The 15,408-nt window shown below is 47.0% G+C and overlaps 2 protein-coding genes across 2 annotated transcripts; one reads left to right on the forward strand and one right to left on the reverse strand.

The window, feature by feature from the left end:
* Positions 1 to 7,376: 7,376 nt before the first annotated feature.
* On the forward strand, positions 7,377 to 8,527 carry LOC127326163 (uncharacterized). The gene has a single exon (XM_051353027.2). It carries the CDS (start codon positions 7,462 to 7,464, stop codon positions 8,173 to 8,175), a length of 714 nt encoding a protein of 237 aa, XP_051208987.1. The 5' UTR covers positions 7,377 to 7,461; the 3' UTR covers positions 8,176 to 8,527.
* Positions 8,528 to 8,966: 439 nt separating this feature from the next.
* LOC127326162 (receptor-like serine/threonine-protein kinase SD1-8) lies at positions 8,967 to 13,159 on the reverse strand. The gene is made up of 6 exons (XM_051353026.2): positions 11,805 to 13,159; positions 10,658 to 11,022; positions 10,351 to 10,561; positions 10,013 to 10,250; positions 9,779 to 9,929; positions 8,967 to 9,682 (listed from the first exon to the last, which is right to left on the reverse strand). Exons 1-6 carry the CDS (start codon positions 13,087 to 13,089, stop codon positions 9,380 to 9,382), a joined length of 2,553 nt encoding a protein of 850 aa, XP_051208986.1. The 5' UTR covers positions 13,090 to 13,159; the 3' UTR covers positions 8,967 to 9,379.
* Between the last annotated feature and the right edge of the window lie 2,249 nt (positions 13,160 to 15,408).

Genomic DNA, 15,408 nt, shown 5'->3' on the forward strand with positions numbered 1-15,408 from the left:
CCTTTCCGAATAGGCACATCGCACTTGTCGTGGTGTCCCCGAAAAGTCCACCACATACAAGTTATGTTCGCGATACCCAACGAAAGCGACTTTTAGAGTCTTGCTCCACAAGAGGACCACAATATCATTATCAATAAAAACAGTGAAACCCATCTTGCCAAGGGCGGAAACGGAAAGAAAATTGTAACCAAGGGTTTTGACAAGCATGACATCCACAAGAGTAATGTTGTGTGCAACCACAACCTTGCCAAAACCCAATACCTCGGATGTAGAATTATCGCCAAAGGAGACGGTGATATGATCTATGTTGGGCCTCAACTCCTTGACGAGGTTCTTGCCGCCGGTCATATGACTTGTACATCCACTATCAAGTACCCATTTTGACCCTCCGGCGGCATAGTCCTACATGAGATCAATTCTTGGATTTAGGTACCCATTTTTCAATGGGTCCTGTTTTGTTAGCAACAAGGGTCTTTGGTACCCAAATAGACCAAGCAATATAACCATCATATGGACCAACATATTCTGCATAAACATCACCATAATAATCTTTAAATAAAACATAGTGAGGGTTAGAAATTCCCGCATCATCATCATTAATGATGTTGACCTTAGGGGCTTCATCATTAGTGATAACCTTCTTTTCTGCGGGCTTGGCTTTCTTCTTGTTTGCATTATTTGCATTGGCCTTATAGTCAATTCCCTCCTTCCCATTGTTTGAACTTTGCTTACTCAAAAGGTCATCCAAAGAAAGTTTACTTTGGGGAGAGGAGGCCTTAGCAAGTTCATCCTTTAACCTAGCATTTTCCTCAATAATGTTTGCATGATCACAAGTTGAGGTAGAAGAACTAGGCACATCATATTTAGCAAGCCTAATTTGAAGTTGCTCATTCGACTTGGAGAGGAGTGAGTATTCACTCTTCAAGGCTTTGTGAGCCTTGTCTAGATCATCTAGATCCTTCACAAGTTTCTCATGATCAACACCAAATTTGGCTTTTTCCTTTTTAAGCACTTTTGTTTTAGTCCTAGCAAGATCTCTTTCTTTTGTAAGCTTATTAATTTCATATTGAGGTTCTTCAAGAATTTCTAGACTCTCTTCAAGAGAAGCTATAGTTTCTTGTCCTTCCTCAAGGACATTTTTAAGAGCATAAATTTCAAGAAAATCCTCTCTCTCTATTTGACATTTTTTCTCTAGAGTATCATCTAGTTGTGCTAGTAGAACCATGAGATTAGAAACATGCTTTTTAGTGTCACCCTTCAAGTTAAGAATGAACTCATCAAACTCAAGCATTTCTTGTTTCACTTTTAAACTAGCATGATCAACCCCTAGCTCATTTGATATGATAGGCATAGAGAGGTTAGGGAATGATACCTCGGAAGATTTATCCATGAGGCAACTTTCTTCCTTCAAGTGAATGTCAACATTGGGGGATTCATTTGGTGATGAAGAGTTAGTGGAGAGAGAAGCAAGAGCAACCAATCCATTCAACATTCGATCTTCATCATCATCATCACCGGAGGAATATTCTTCTTGAGTTGATAGCCCAATAGATGTGTCCAAGGAGGACCTAGCCATGAAGCAATGTGCATTCTTGATGTGAGGGTTCTCATTGGGAGATTCAAAGAGAGATGAAGAGGGAATATTGGTGGTGGCAATGGCGGCCACTTCCTTTGAGGTTTCTTCTTCATCACTACTACTCTCAACTTCATCGGAAGAATACTCTTCCTTGGTCACTAGCACAATCCTTGGAGGCCTCTTGTCCTTCTTACCCTTGTCGTAGAATTTCTTGTTGGGAGCCTTTGACACTTTACTCTTGTCCTTGGGAACGAGCCTTCCACCACGAGTTTCCCGATGCTCATAGGGGCATTGGGCGATGAAATGGTTCTTGTCACCAAAATTGTAGAAAGTTCTTGTTTTTGGGCCCAAACCCTTGAACCCACTTGAGTTATTTCTCTTGATATTGTCTTCCTTTCCCTTGGATGGATCAACCAAAAAGGTTTTTGCATGGAATTCCATGTGGTCATTGTAGTGGTATTCCAAATCATCCGGATAGGACATACTCCAAGATGCCCTATATGGTTCTTGAGGGTTCACTTCTTCCATGAAATTGGCCACCAAGGCAAGGTTGGTCCCTCTTGACATTCCAATAGCTCGATTGCGAGAATCATGAGAGTTTTGCTCGAGCACATTGAGAGATTGCAACTCGTGCACCGCTTGTTGAGAAGTGAGAGAGGCAAAGCACTCTCTCCCAACTAGAGTCTTGACATCAATGGGTTCAAATGGCATCATGCAGTCAATATACTTATCTTTGATCCAAGCGTCATCAATGTGTTTAGCACCCACATTCCGGAACGAATTGGCAACGGTGATAAGTCTTTGATACATGACTTGATGATCTTCATCCGGAAGCCTTATGAATCCTTCGGCTTGATTCCGAAGAGCAATATACTTGTTCCTTCTCATGCTTTCACTTCCAATGCAACTAGCGGCCAAACCACCCCAAGCTTCCTTTCCGGTGGTGAAATTCCGAACCCGAGACAATTCCTTTGTCCCCACACTAGTTTGAATCACGTGCAAGGCAATGTCATTGAGTTGATTATCAATCGCTTCTCTTCTAGTCAACTTGTTGGGGTTGTAAGGCTTGAACCCTTCCACGATGATTCTCCAAAATTCATTGGAGGCACTGTGAACATGAGAGCGAAACTCAAATTGCCATGTATCGAAATCATTATCATTAAACTTAGGTGGATCGCCCCTAGTATTTATATGAGGGTGGGGAACCGGAATGTCGGGGGAGAGGAAAGATGGAGGCACATTATGGTAGCTTCCACCATCACTTGTTGCTCTAGGAGAAGTAGTGGGGAGTTTATTAGTTTCTAAGTTATCACTCTCCAAGGGTGAGGTAGAGGAGGGTAAGCCCGAAGCATCTCCCTTTTCTAACCCACTCTTGTCCCGAACCTCTAGGACGGGGATGACGGGGGGAGCCCGCGGCAAAAGCTCGGTAATCATTTTTCTCTTGCTTTCCATTTTAGCTTCCATGGAGGACCTCAAGGATGTTTCCATCGACTTGAGATCATCCATGGAAACCGGCTTTGGGGTTCCCTCTGTAACATTATCGTCCGGCATACTCTTAGGCGGTTAAGCCCGAAATAAGAGCCAAGGCTCTGATACCAATTGAAAGGATCGTATGCCGCACCTAGAGGGGGAGGGGTGAATAGGTGCTAACCAATTTTTAGTTCTTTTTCAATTTAGGCTTGAGACAAAGGTAAATTCTCTAGATATGCAACTAAGTGAATTTGCCTATATGACAAGGTTAACGACTAAGCAAGATATAGCTACGCAATATATAAAGAGAGATAAAGGATAGAGGTAACCAAGAGTGGAGCACGCGGAGACACGAAGTTGATTCCCGTAGTTCCCTTCCTTTGCAAGAAGGTACGTCTACGTTTGGAGGAGTGTGGTTGCTACGAAAGCCAAACCAATGCCACGAAGGCTTCACTCAGGTCTCCGGTGAGCAACGCCATGAAGGCCTAGCCCACTCCCACTAAGGGATTTCCTCAAGGCGGAAATCAGGCCTTTACAAGGTTCTTGGGGCACACATCCACAACCAAATTCGAGGCTCCCAAATCTGTAACAACACAACAATCAACAACAATACATCAACAACAAACAAGTAGAGATTCCAAAAAGGAACACTAGTAAGAGGGCCCTCAAGCATATGAGGGGGAAATGAGAATCGCTTCGGTGAGGATGTAGATCGGGGTTTTCTCCTTCGAATCTCCAAAGATCAAGAGCTTTAGTTGGGTGGAGGAGGAGATCTTGCAAATCTTGTGTTCTTGAGGTGGCTCTAATGGTGGTGAGGCTTGGCAGAATTCTAGCAATGATTGAGCAAGCTTGGGATTAAGAGGAAGGGGGGTATAAATACCCCCCCCCCCCTCAAAATCCAGCCGTTGGTGATTTTCGAGGGCCGGATAATCCGGCCTAAGTTAGGGCCGGATAATGCCCCCCCCCCCCCCCAAAAGTCCGGCCATGGGGAAATTCCGGTCAAAAGTCCGGCCAAATATCCGGCCTCATGCCAGGGTAGTACTGAGCCACATCGCCTCGAGTCCTTAGCCGATTTTGGAGGGCCGGATATTTTGCAAATATCCGGCCCGGATTGTCCGGCCTGGTGAAACTTTGCCAGCTTCCTTTTGTCTTGTATTTCCACACAAGACACTCACATACATGTATCTATATAATCTCTGCACCACTTCATCAAACATTAGTGTATCACATGCATTGACATCAAACACACAAAACATAATGTGAGAGATGTTCTTTCAGAGAGAAGGGAGGAGGTGGTGGTGGTGGCTAAGAAGGGAGGGAAGGAGAAGTGGAGGAGAAGGAGGAGAAGTGAGGAGAAGTGAGGAGAAGGAGAAGTGAGGAGAAGTAGTGGAGGAGAATGACGCCTCCAAAATTCAAAATCCGGGCCAAAGCATACGCATAAGATGCGCCACATAATTTTTTCGATTTTTTATTTCTGCATGAAAAAATCTTGAACTTGTCTTATCTTTTTACTCTTTTTGAATTTGGCGATTCTAAAAATTGTCCAACCGGTCAAGCCCGGGTGAACTCAAATGTATAATTTTCTCCCGGTCATTTTTATATATTGTGCATTTTTTTCGAGTTTGTATGCAACCAGGAATCCAGTTTGATGATTTTGCTATGCAATTTTGCAAAAAGGCCGAAATTCATGTTTTTTTTTAATTTTGGTACTAGATGACATAATACATGGGCACCTCGAAGGATTTTTTAAAATATCTATCTATTTCTTTTGTTTTTTATAGTGTTAAAAAAGGCGATCCGGGGGGGTGTGGAGTTGCTTGGAGATGAACTTATGTGGCGCATATGCACATATGCGCCACATAATTTTGACTTTCTGTGGCGCATGTGGCAGATGCGCCACAGAATTCCCTTGGCACATGTGCACTGCTAGACCCCACGTAGGCCCCATTGAGATTTTGTGCCGCATCCGTCCACATGCGCCACAGAAAGGCAAAGTTCTGTAGCGCACCAGTGGAGCATATTTTTTTGTGCGCCACAGAAATAATTTTTGTGGATCATATTTTTTACGTGCGCCACAGAATACATTTCTACCTATAATGATTTTCCTAGTATTGGCCCGCGGCGAACAAGCCTCAGGCGTGCGGCGGGGACATGCCGGTGGACGAGGGCATGGAGGCGGAGGAGGCGACAAGGAAGAGGAAGGGGTCGTCGAACCTCCGGGAACTCGCGAGGGGCGAGGGCAAGGAGAAGCAGTAGAAGAAGTGAAGGAAGGGGCAGATGGGGTATGGTGAGGGAGAAGAGGGGAGGGGATCGTCGTCCGGCGGGAAGGGCGGTGAAGGCAGGGGACACGCGAGGATGATGATGAAGGGAGCTGTGGTTATCATGGGTGGGGAAGGCTAGGTAATTGCCACCGTTGCTCCCAATCTTCTTCTAGCTTATTGGGTGTATGTGCTTGTCTGTTGTAGTAAATAACACACTTTTTGTACTGAAAATTCTCACGAATTTGGTCATCCCTTACAAAATTCTCGTATTACATAGTTATATTTCAAAGTTCTAGCAATCTGACCATCGGAAAACATGCTAATTTTACAATGCATCTGATTGTAAAAGAGAGGAAAACACTTATCATAACGATCTCAATACATAAAAATCTTCCCCAATGTGTCTGGTGTCTCTTGGTGAAAATCTAGACCCTATGTGGGTCGGAATGGTGGCACCTTTGTGTCGATATCCTCCCGGGGAGTTGCCTTTGAATCTCACGATCTGCCTGGTTCTCTGGATCATGCAAGCTTGTAGCAGCCATGTTTTTCATGTTTTTGGATGTCTTTTTTCTTCGCTCTTTGTGCTATTATTGTAAGCTAGAAACCCTAGCATCGCTGGGTGGTTTACTCGGTTTTGTTTAACTTTAAAACCTTTGCTCACTGTTTCACTCTCTTATCTGAAACTTTCACAATCGTTAGGTCAATCGCCTGGTTCTCCTTTGGAGCTTTTCTCTCTCTCACCCCATTAAGCAAGCTCTATCTGTACATAGCTTTCATCAATCTTTCATCAGGCATTCGAAAACAATAAAATTAATATTTCACGAGGCTTTTGAAAGCAGTAAATTAATATTTCACGAGTCTTTGCCAAATACTAGTAGGCTTTGGCGCGGCGGCACGCCGCGCCCGTGCGGCATTTTTTGTGTATTTTAAAAAATGCACTAAATATCCGCATTTATCCGTTTGCTCTAAATGGCATAAATGTGAGGTAAATATATATTAAATTGTCAAAGTTTTTTTTGTGTGGGAGGATATGTGTCTAAAAATTACTGAGAGAGAGGGGAAAAAACCGCCACGCCCGTGGTGGCATTTTTTATTTTTGTTTTAAATACACTAAATGTCTGCATTTGGCTATTTGCTTTAAATGGTGGCATTTTTTATTTTTGTTTTAAATACACTAAATGTCTGCATTTGGCTATTTGCTTTAAATGGTGTGAATGTTTGAGAAATATATTAAATTGTCAAACTCCTTTTTTTTGTCGAAAGGTGCGTCAAGAAATTACCGCGAGAGAGGGGAAAAACCGCCGCGCCCTTTAAATGGTGTGAATGTTTGAGAAATATATTAAATTCTCGAACTCCTTTTTTTTGTCGAAAGGTGCGTCAAGAAATTACCGCGAGAGAGGGGAAAAACCGCCGCGCCCGTGGTGGCATTTATTTTAGTTTTGTTTTAAATAACTAAATATCCGTATTTGATTGTTTGCTCCTAAACTATGCAAATGTTTTAAAAAATATAATAAATTGTTGAACATTTTTTTTATCGGAAGCTGCGTCGAGAAATTACTGCGAGAGAGGGGAAAAAACAGCCGCTCCCGTGGCGGCATTTTTTGGGTTTTTTAAATGCACTAAATATCCGCATTTGACTGATGTGTGTAAAATATATTAAATTTTTTAATTTCTTTTTTTTGTCGGAAGTTCCGTTGAAAAATTACCGCGAGAGAGTGTGAAAAAATTGGTACTGTTCTGATGTGTGTGCTGTTCATATCACTGTGTATGGTGACCGGCACTGTACATAGGTACTATTCATCCACCGGCACTGTTGATCACAACTGTTTACCGTGGGCACTGTTCATCACCTGTTTTCTGTAGCAGCATGCTTATGTGTTGTGGTTTAATTGGAAAAAAATAGCACATGAACAGTGCTAACTGATCCTAAGCTGCTCACAGCGCGAGAAATCAGCCAACTTTTATATAGGTATCTATATTGGTTTTGGCAGTTTGCACTTGGGCAACATGTCTAGCAGTAAATGCATCGGTGGCTGACCAACTGCACTCCGTAACCCATTTATTTCGACTTGAGGGCCGCATCGCATCTATCCACCTCAGAAAGCTCTGCTCTCCTTGACAGCTTACCTGCCCAACCAACCAAAAGAAAAGGGAATGGCAAGCCCACATCACATCGCAATGGAGCTCGTCGACGCCAAGGCCGGCGTATCCTCCTCCACGGTCGCCGTCCACCACATGTTCGTCGTCGTCCTCGACGGCGTCGAGACGGACATCCACGAGGGCACGCTCCACGGCAACCCCGGCAAGCTCACCGTCACCAGCCCCGGCAACCTCTCCGCCGACGGCCTCCAGAGCGTCCTCGTGCGCGGAGGCGGAGGCGGCACCGTCGCCTTCACCCTCTGCGGCGACGCCGCCGCCGAGGGCGTCCAGTCCGCCTCCTTCGTCCAGTGCGGCGCCACGCGCGTCGACGGGGCGCGGGCGGTGTCGGTCTCCCGGTGCCGGTCCGTCGATGTGGAGCAGGCCGGCAAGGTCACGCTCGAGAGGTGCCGGGAGGTGCGGCTCAGAGGCGGCGGCCTGCTCCGCGCGACCCGCTGCAGGCGCACCGACGTCGAGAGCTTCGGCGAGGTGCGCCTCGCGCGCTGCAAGGGGGCGCGCGCCGACTGGTGCGGCAGCGTGGAGGTCGAGATGTGCAGGGTCGTGGACGTCAGCCGGTGCGGCGCCGTCACCGGCGACCGGTGCCGCGTCGTGAACGTCTCCGCCTGTGGCAGCGTCGCGGTCACCCACGCCGTCGTCAAGATGCTGGAGGAAAAGCAGCTGCAACCTCAATCTCAGCAGCCTCTGTCTCCGCATTCCAGTGACAGTGAATGAAAAGCAGCACATGGACAGCAGTAAGTTCTGTGTACCTTTACCAGATTTCCTGAAATTATATGGGGTATTGGCATGAAATTGAGATAGCAAATCCCTACTCTCCGGACTCATGATCAAATCCTGTTCTCATTTATATTGTACTAGACATAGTTAGTGTAGTTATATAGTAAAATCTTTTTAGGCTCCCGTTGGATGTAGATATTGGGGCTCAAGGAGTTGAATTGGTTCAATATCAAATGGGCCTACGTATTGAAATGTGAACCGATTCGAATTATGTTGTTTGCATGTAGTACATGTAATTGGCACTTGTAATTCAAGAGTAGAAATCAATTCAAATTCCTGTTTCGGTGGACATAGTGTTGGATTGCACATTTCCAAGAGTATGATGAACATTATACTTTGCTATACATGTATCGAAATGAATTATTCACAGCATTGCATATAGTTAAATGATTACCTGATCTAACCACTGAATTTCCTACACAATAAAGGTAAGAAAACAGATTGCCTTTGTGCACAAGAAGTAGTAACTCTGCTCCAGGCAGTTGTTTCCGCAAAAAGAAAGCAAGCCGTTTCAGCAAAAAAAAAAGGTTTTTTATCCCAGATTTCGTCCACCTTTTCTACTACAAGGAGCATACAACTTATGGCAGGGTTTGACTTATTTTATATATAGCTTTGCTCTCCAGAAATTTGCTCTAGAGCTTGAGCTACAAGTAGCTCCTTTTTTTTCTTTCTAAAAATTGTGAAATCGACATTTCAAAGTTTCAGAAACTAAATCTGTATGCAGCCAATAATGTACAAGTGTGCAAAATATGCTGTATTATGTGCTACAAAAATAATTACAAACTATTGGTCTAGGAAATGGTAGTCTAGAAATGGAGTGTCATTTTAGTCCCAGTCCTATGTTTGGTACCGCATTTCGTGGGGGAGTATGAGAGATATGTCTATTCCTTTGTTTCCTACTAAGTGGAAGCTTGACAGCGTATGTTCTGATGAAGGCGTGACATGTTATCTGTAAATCAGTTCCCTTCCATATTCCACTCTCCATTGTCAATGAATGGTGGGAGCTAGACCACACCCTGTCTCTCCAAAATGCTCATGTCTTTCAACCATCCTCAGATTTAAGGATTCGTGCCTCTTCGATTTCTATTCCCTAAGCTCTAATTCCCCAACCAAAAAATATTCACCTTGCAAGTTGCAATCACTATCTACCCTCTACCACAGTTATGGTCCAACTGCTTGCGCTGTTCGACCGGCTCGCCTCCTTGTCCTCGCTGCTGTTGTTCCTGCCCGTGCTGAACGCCGGCTCACATGGTTCCGGTAGCGCCACGTTCTCGCTGCCCAGCATCATGGTCACCGCCGACATGGTTGGTCTGTGCCTCGGCTGCTCCTGGACGCAAAGCAGGCCGATCTGTATGCATCTCACCACTTCCCTCACGTTCGACGTGTCAGTGATCGACTGATCGAGGAATTCTAGTGTCCGGCCTTCCTTCCACATCCTCCATGCCTGAAATGACAATAAAGAAGAAAGCTCACTATATATGTTGCTGCCAAATACTAGGAAATTTGGAAGAGACGTGACTGCAGAGGTAATCATACTTACATATCTAAGGAGGTTTAGGTCAAGCTCAGTGTGGTAGAAGCCTCTGTTTTTCTTACCACTGACGATCTCCAGCACCAGGACACCGAAGCTGAAGACGTCCGACTTAATAGAGAAGACCCCATCCATTGCGTATTCAGGAGACATGTATCCACTGCAACCACCAGGATATGTAGGAAATCAATTATCTATGGAAGTACAGATACATAGATGCATGGTGTAACGGTATGAACTCACTATGTTCCAACTATTTTCTTGGTATGCGCAGCAGTCTGGTCAGCTCCGAATATCCGCGCAACACCAAAGTCTGAGATCTTGGGATTCATGTCTTTGTCGAGCAGGATGTTGCTCGCCTTAAGGTCCCTGTGTATGATCCTTAGGACCGAATCCTGATGGAGATACAGTATACCTCGTGCGATCCCGTTGACGATGCTGAACCTCTTTTCCCAGTTTAACAGTGATTGCTTCTCTTCATCTGAACAACGAGCATTGGACAGCAGGCCGATGTCAAATATCATGGCTTAGATGGATTAGAGTATCAGTAGTTCGACGTTTAAATGGTGACAACTACTTACTGAAGAGGAAGGTGTTGAGGCTACTGTTGTGCATGTACTCGTACACTAGCATCCTCTCTGAACCATCGATGCAGCAACCAAGAAGCCTGACGAGATTCCTGTGCTGAAGCCTCGCGATCAATTTAACTTCGTTCTTGAATTCTCGAAGCCCTTGCGTTGATCTACGCGACAGCCTCTTCACCGCTATGTCTTTTCCCCCGTCAAGCTTCCCCTGCAAAGTATCGCCCAAAATTACTCATGAGATGGAAGTTCTTACTATCATTATTTAGAATTTTCAGAAAACTCAAACTAGGGAAAATGTTATTACCATGTAGACAGGACCAAAACCTCCTTGACCAATCTTGTTATCGATTGAGAAACTGTCGGTAGCAGCTAGGATCGTGGCTACATCAAACGATGGGAGATCTAAATCCTGGTGATTGCCCTGACCAGAGGGGTGCAGGGAGCTGTCCTGAGTATCATCGGTTGATGCAGCAGCTATCTGGTTTCTTCGTCCGAATGGAGAACTCGCGCCGCTGTGCAATGGTGTCCGAGTCGCCCTCACGTGCTTCTTCGCTCTCATGGTGCAGAAGAATAGTCCGGCTAGAAGAAGCAGTAGCGCGACAATGGATGGAACAATGGTTTCGACGAGCTTCCTAGCCCGGGGTTGCTTGGAGACAGCAATGTTGGCGGCTGCAAAACCGACATGGAAATTCGTCAGAAGGGAATCACTATCTGAACTTGCCAATCCATTACCTAACTTAATGTAAGTGGAAGCAACCGATTGTTAGTGCAAAAGACAATGGTCAGCTTCGCATCTAATTGTTGGACCATTTGGAACAAAAGGAAATTACTTGATGATGTACGTCCTACTGACCCTGAGTAGTGCGGTCTATCTAATTAATTTCAAACATTGTCAAGTTGCGCATTCAAAAGAAGGTTGCCTCTCTTTATTTCCTTCTCGATCTCTCTTGTTATATAGTAGCTTGCAGATTAGGAGCTTCATAGTATTTGTCCCAGCTATTTTAGTGCAGCTCGTGCAACTGGCATGCCATGTACAGAAAAGGGTTGGTCTTACGTTCACAAACTAGGAAATGGTATTGTTTGCCGTTTTTTCAACAATGGGGATCAACGTCGTTGGACCTAACGGCAGTTGTGATTTAAGAACCAAATTAACGCATAGGTTTGGTGTTTGACTTTTGACCTTTGACTTTGGCGAGTGAGAAAACACCAGGAGAAAACTTTGAACAAGAGTTGCACCACTAACATTTTTGAATTTAGTATCTATGCGGATGCACTTGTCTTACGCGGGAACTTTTTGAAAAAGTGAGATAAAGCTTTAGGTCACCATGACGTCCGAACAAAAAAAAATAGAGGCAGCAAAAGGACGAGAAGGAAAACTCGCAAGAAGTTGCAGCATTTCAAAATGAGGAGGAAAAATTGATGAAACTAGGCGAGCAGGAAGAAGAGCTTACGCAGGTCTGATGCAGCGAGCCTGACGAAGAGATCCTGGCCTCCATTTTCGAACTGCCGCAAGTCAAGCAGATCGCCGGTCCACATGAAGCACCCCTTGCCGGCCGGGCTGCTGACATTGGCACTGGCGTAAGCTCGGCACGCGCAGTTTTTCAGGCAGCTCACCCGGCACTCGTCGAGGGTCAGTGTCCCGTCGACCGTGGCGTTGGCCGACTCCGGCAGCTTCATGTTCCTCAGCGTGTCGAACCCGTCGCCGCCGGTGCAGTTCATCTCCGTGCGCCTCGCGCAGCCGCCGGAGCCGTCCCGGAGCTCCCACTCCTTGGGGAACCTCGGCTGGAACCCCGCCGCGCAGTCGCACATCGGCGAGCGCGCGACGCTGCAGACGCCGTACGGCCCGCATGCGCGGTAGCCGTCGCACTCGTCCATGGGGTAGGACCAGAAGACGCTCCAGGAGCGCGTCATGTCGATCCACACGAGCCGCTGGATCTGGCCGGAGCAGTTGAGCACGAACCGCGTGAGGACGTCGCTGCCGCCGTCGACCTCGTACCGGTAGTAGGCCTCCTCCGGCGTGGACGCGAAGCGGAAGGTGAGGAGGCCGTTGGACTTGAGGTTGGGCACACCGGAGAACTGGTACCCGTTCCACGGCCCGCTGCCGTACGTCCGGCCAGACCACCGGTAGAGGAACAGCTCCGGCGAGCCGCGCGGGTCGAGCCGGAACGAGAACTCCCCCGTGGACGGGTCGTCGGCGCCGCGCCACGAGCTCATGTACCGGTCGAGGCCGGACCGGAAGTCGACGCCCAGCTTCATCCCCGGGAGCAGCGTGTCGGTCGGGTAGTCGAAGCTCTGCCACGCCACGCCGCCGCCGCCGCCGGCGAAACGTAGCACGAGGTTGCCGCTGTCGAGGAGCTGGGCCGTGGGGCTGCGCGTGACGACGTCCGCCGTCACCGGCGACGCCCACGCGACGTCGCCTTGCTCGTTCACGACGGCGAGACTCCCGTTGCCGTCGATCTTGAGCGTCGCCGCTGAGCCGACGACCGGTGCACCACGGTTCGCCACCCACACGACGGTCCGCGCCGGGATGTTGTTGTACCATATGCCGAGGTACGTCCTGCCCGTGCCAGGGTCCGGGGTGAAGAACCCGAGCGCGAACGTCCCGCCGGACGACACTAGCGTACGGTTCCCGGCGATCGGCGTCGCCGGTGTGACCGTGTCGTCGCTGGAGACGGCCTGCCATGGGAGTAGAAGGAGGATGGCCAGAGGCAGAAGACGGCAATGTCGTCGAACCATGCCGTACGTGGTGTGTCTGGCTGAAGCTGAACTACTCTCTGCAGTGGCTGTGTGGCTCAGTGCTTTTGATGGTACGCGCAGGGTCGTTGTGGTTATAGGCGTAGGTAGTTCAACGAGGCCGTGTTGCCGCGGTTCAGGTTTTGGCGGCGACTTGTGGCACCTGGCTCTGGCTGGGTCGCACTCCAAAGCCCTCTTTTGGGCCAGCAGACGCGCACCTGGCCGTTGGATCACGATGCTATGTTGGAAGCTGGATCAGGTCGTGTGTTTATTGAGTTGGGTTCACATCGTACCGCGCCTGCCATTTGCAATCGTCGATATGTCATGCGGTATCCGCTTGCGTCACCGTCAGTATTGTGGTCTACTCATGTTCCTCGTGATTTAGAGTTGACACTGGACAGTACATACAACGCGTGATGAGTGAGTCACGACATATGATATGATCCGCGAATTTCTCAAGATTTGCTACCCAGCTGATCCATGTTGATTCATGTTGGTCAGCCTTGGCTATTATGCCTCTTTTTCTCCCATTTCACCCGATTAATATATATGAATGGAAATAGCAACAAACACTGAATTTAATAGCTAATAAATTACCACCAAAGTGCAAAATGACACGAGTTTCACACGGAATACACAAAAAAGATAGATATGTGAGATCACGCGAGCTTGTGGAAGAGGCGACGTGCGCTCGCGGATGAGACCACACTTATCAAAGAGACGCCGCAGCCTACGTCCTAGCCCATGGCGATGATGAGAGCCTCTTTCTTGATCATGATAATGGCCTCGATGACGGCAAGGCGAGGATGTCGGCGTTGGCCTTGGCCTGAAGGGCCAACGCCTCTTTCTTGACTTCAACGATGGCGTTGGCTTAGGCTAAATGTGCCTTGGTGCTAACACACTGGGCGACTCGCTTTTGTTTGTCTCAAGAGCATGCACCGTCGGGCAGGTGGTGGTGGGGGCGCGTCGACGTCCTCCATCATTGGCCAAGGCTTGGCAGTTGCGTCGACAAAATTCGTATGGGAGTGAAGAGAGAGGGAGAGGGAGTGGTTTGTCTACCACTGGCGAGAGGGCCTGAGGAGGACAAGAGGGTACGCGCACGAACACGGGCGTTGTCCGCATGACTGCATCCCCAACACAAATTTGGGCTGGAAATGAAGCGTCGTGGACTAGTCCACGGTGCTCGGTCCTTTTGGGTAGTGATGAGGATATCATTAACTCCGATTTGAAAGCATGTTTTGGTGAAAAAGATGAGACTACGTCGAGATCGACTTCAATTCAAGAAGGGGAGGATGATGAGGACATCGCTATGATAGATACAACTGAAACTCCTACAGCCACATATCCTCTTGTACTTCAAATACAAGGACCTCTCGCAAGAGCTTGTGTGTTTCAACTAAATTATCACGTACCTTCGTTACTAGGAATTCTTCCTAATATATATGAGACTATGATGCTGCCTAAATCAAAGGTATTTATATTATTTAGGAATGGATCTAGCATGAACATCAAGCATTGGATTAGGAACATGCATAAGGATGGCAGCAGGCATGCGAGGATTCAGGATGGCGTTGCAAGCAAGGATTTCAGAACATTGAAGCCACCATAATGAAGCAACAATGCTTGGATGAATTCTACAAGTTACCCCATCATAAAATTCGTCCTTCAGTTATTTTTGGTGTTGCGTCACCTTATTTAATGGGCCAGACCCATGTATTTTCAGATTAGATATTTTAGGGGATTTTAAGAGGCCATATGAGTGGAGGAAGACCCATTTAGGTGTATTTTTTGCGAACCCTAGCTGGTTGGACGAAAATCCCTTCACTTCCTCCACATATATCCCTCTATAGCCGTCATTAGAACTGGGATTTTGATTAGACTAAAAGTTAGCCAATTACTGCAACTATTGTGTACGATTTTTGAGGCCAACGCCCAAAACAAGACCGACTATTTGAAATCCTACCATTATCAATCAAGCTTTCATCTTTATCCGCAATATTCTGATTGCATCTTTAGTTCTTACTTGTTCTCTATTTCAGGTAGGAATTAAGATCTTCTGGTCAGGCTGATCGATCGTGCTCCCGCAAGATCAGTAACTCCCGGAGATTGTTCTAGTGATTGCATTGGCGCACGAGATTTGCACGTGTAGTCGAATCGTCAAGCACGAACTCCACCACAAATCAATCCATCCTCGTCTCATCGAAAGATCGGCCACCTTTGACCTATCAAGTGGTATCAGATTTCAGGTTGCTCGGTGAGATTTTATAGTTTTCCTAGTGTAGATTGCATCGACTTCATACCTAAAACCCACAAAAAAACCAA

Source organism: Lolium perenne, chromosome 4 (assembly GCF_019359855.2).
Source record: "Lolium perenne isolate Kyuss_39 chromosome 4, Kyuss_2.0, whole genome shotgun sequence".
In the NCBI taxonomy this organism is placed as follows: domain Eukaryota; kingdom Viridiplantae; phylum Streptophyta; class Magnoliopsida; order Poales; family Poaceae; genus Lolium; species Lolium perenne.

What these genes read in the sequence shown, in the direction of transcription:
- LOC127326163 (XM_051353027.2), top strand. Translation starts at nt 7,462, where the DNA reads ATGGCAAGCCCACATCACATCGCAATGGAGCTCGTCGACGCCAAGGCC.
- LOC127326162 (XM_051353026.2), bottom strand. Translation starts at nt 13,089, where the DNA reads ATGGTTCGACGACATTGCCGTCTTCTGCCTCTGGCCATCCTCCTTCTA. An exon ending in CCTCAACACCTTCCTCTTCA is followed by an intron (nt 10,251 to 10,350) that starts GTAAGTAGTTGT and finishes CTCGTTGTTCAG; the next exon opens with ATGAAGAGAAGCAATCACTG. An exon ending in AAGAAAATAGTTGGAACATA is followed by an intron (nt 9,930 to 10,012) that starts GTGAGTTCATAC and finishes TGGTGGTTGCAG; the next exon opens with TGGATACATGTCTCCTGAAT.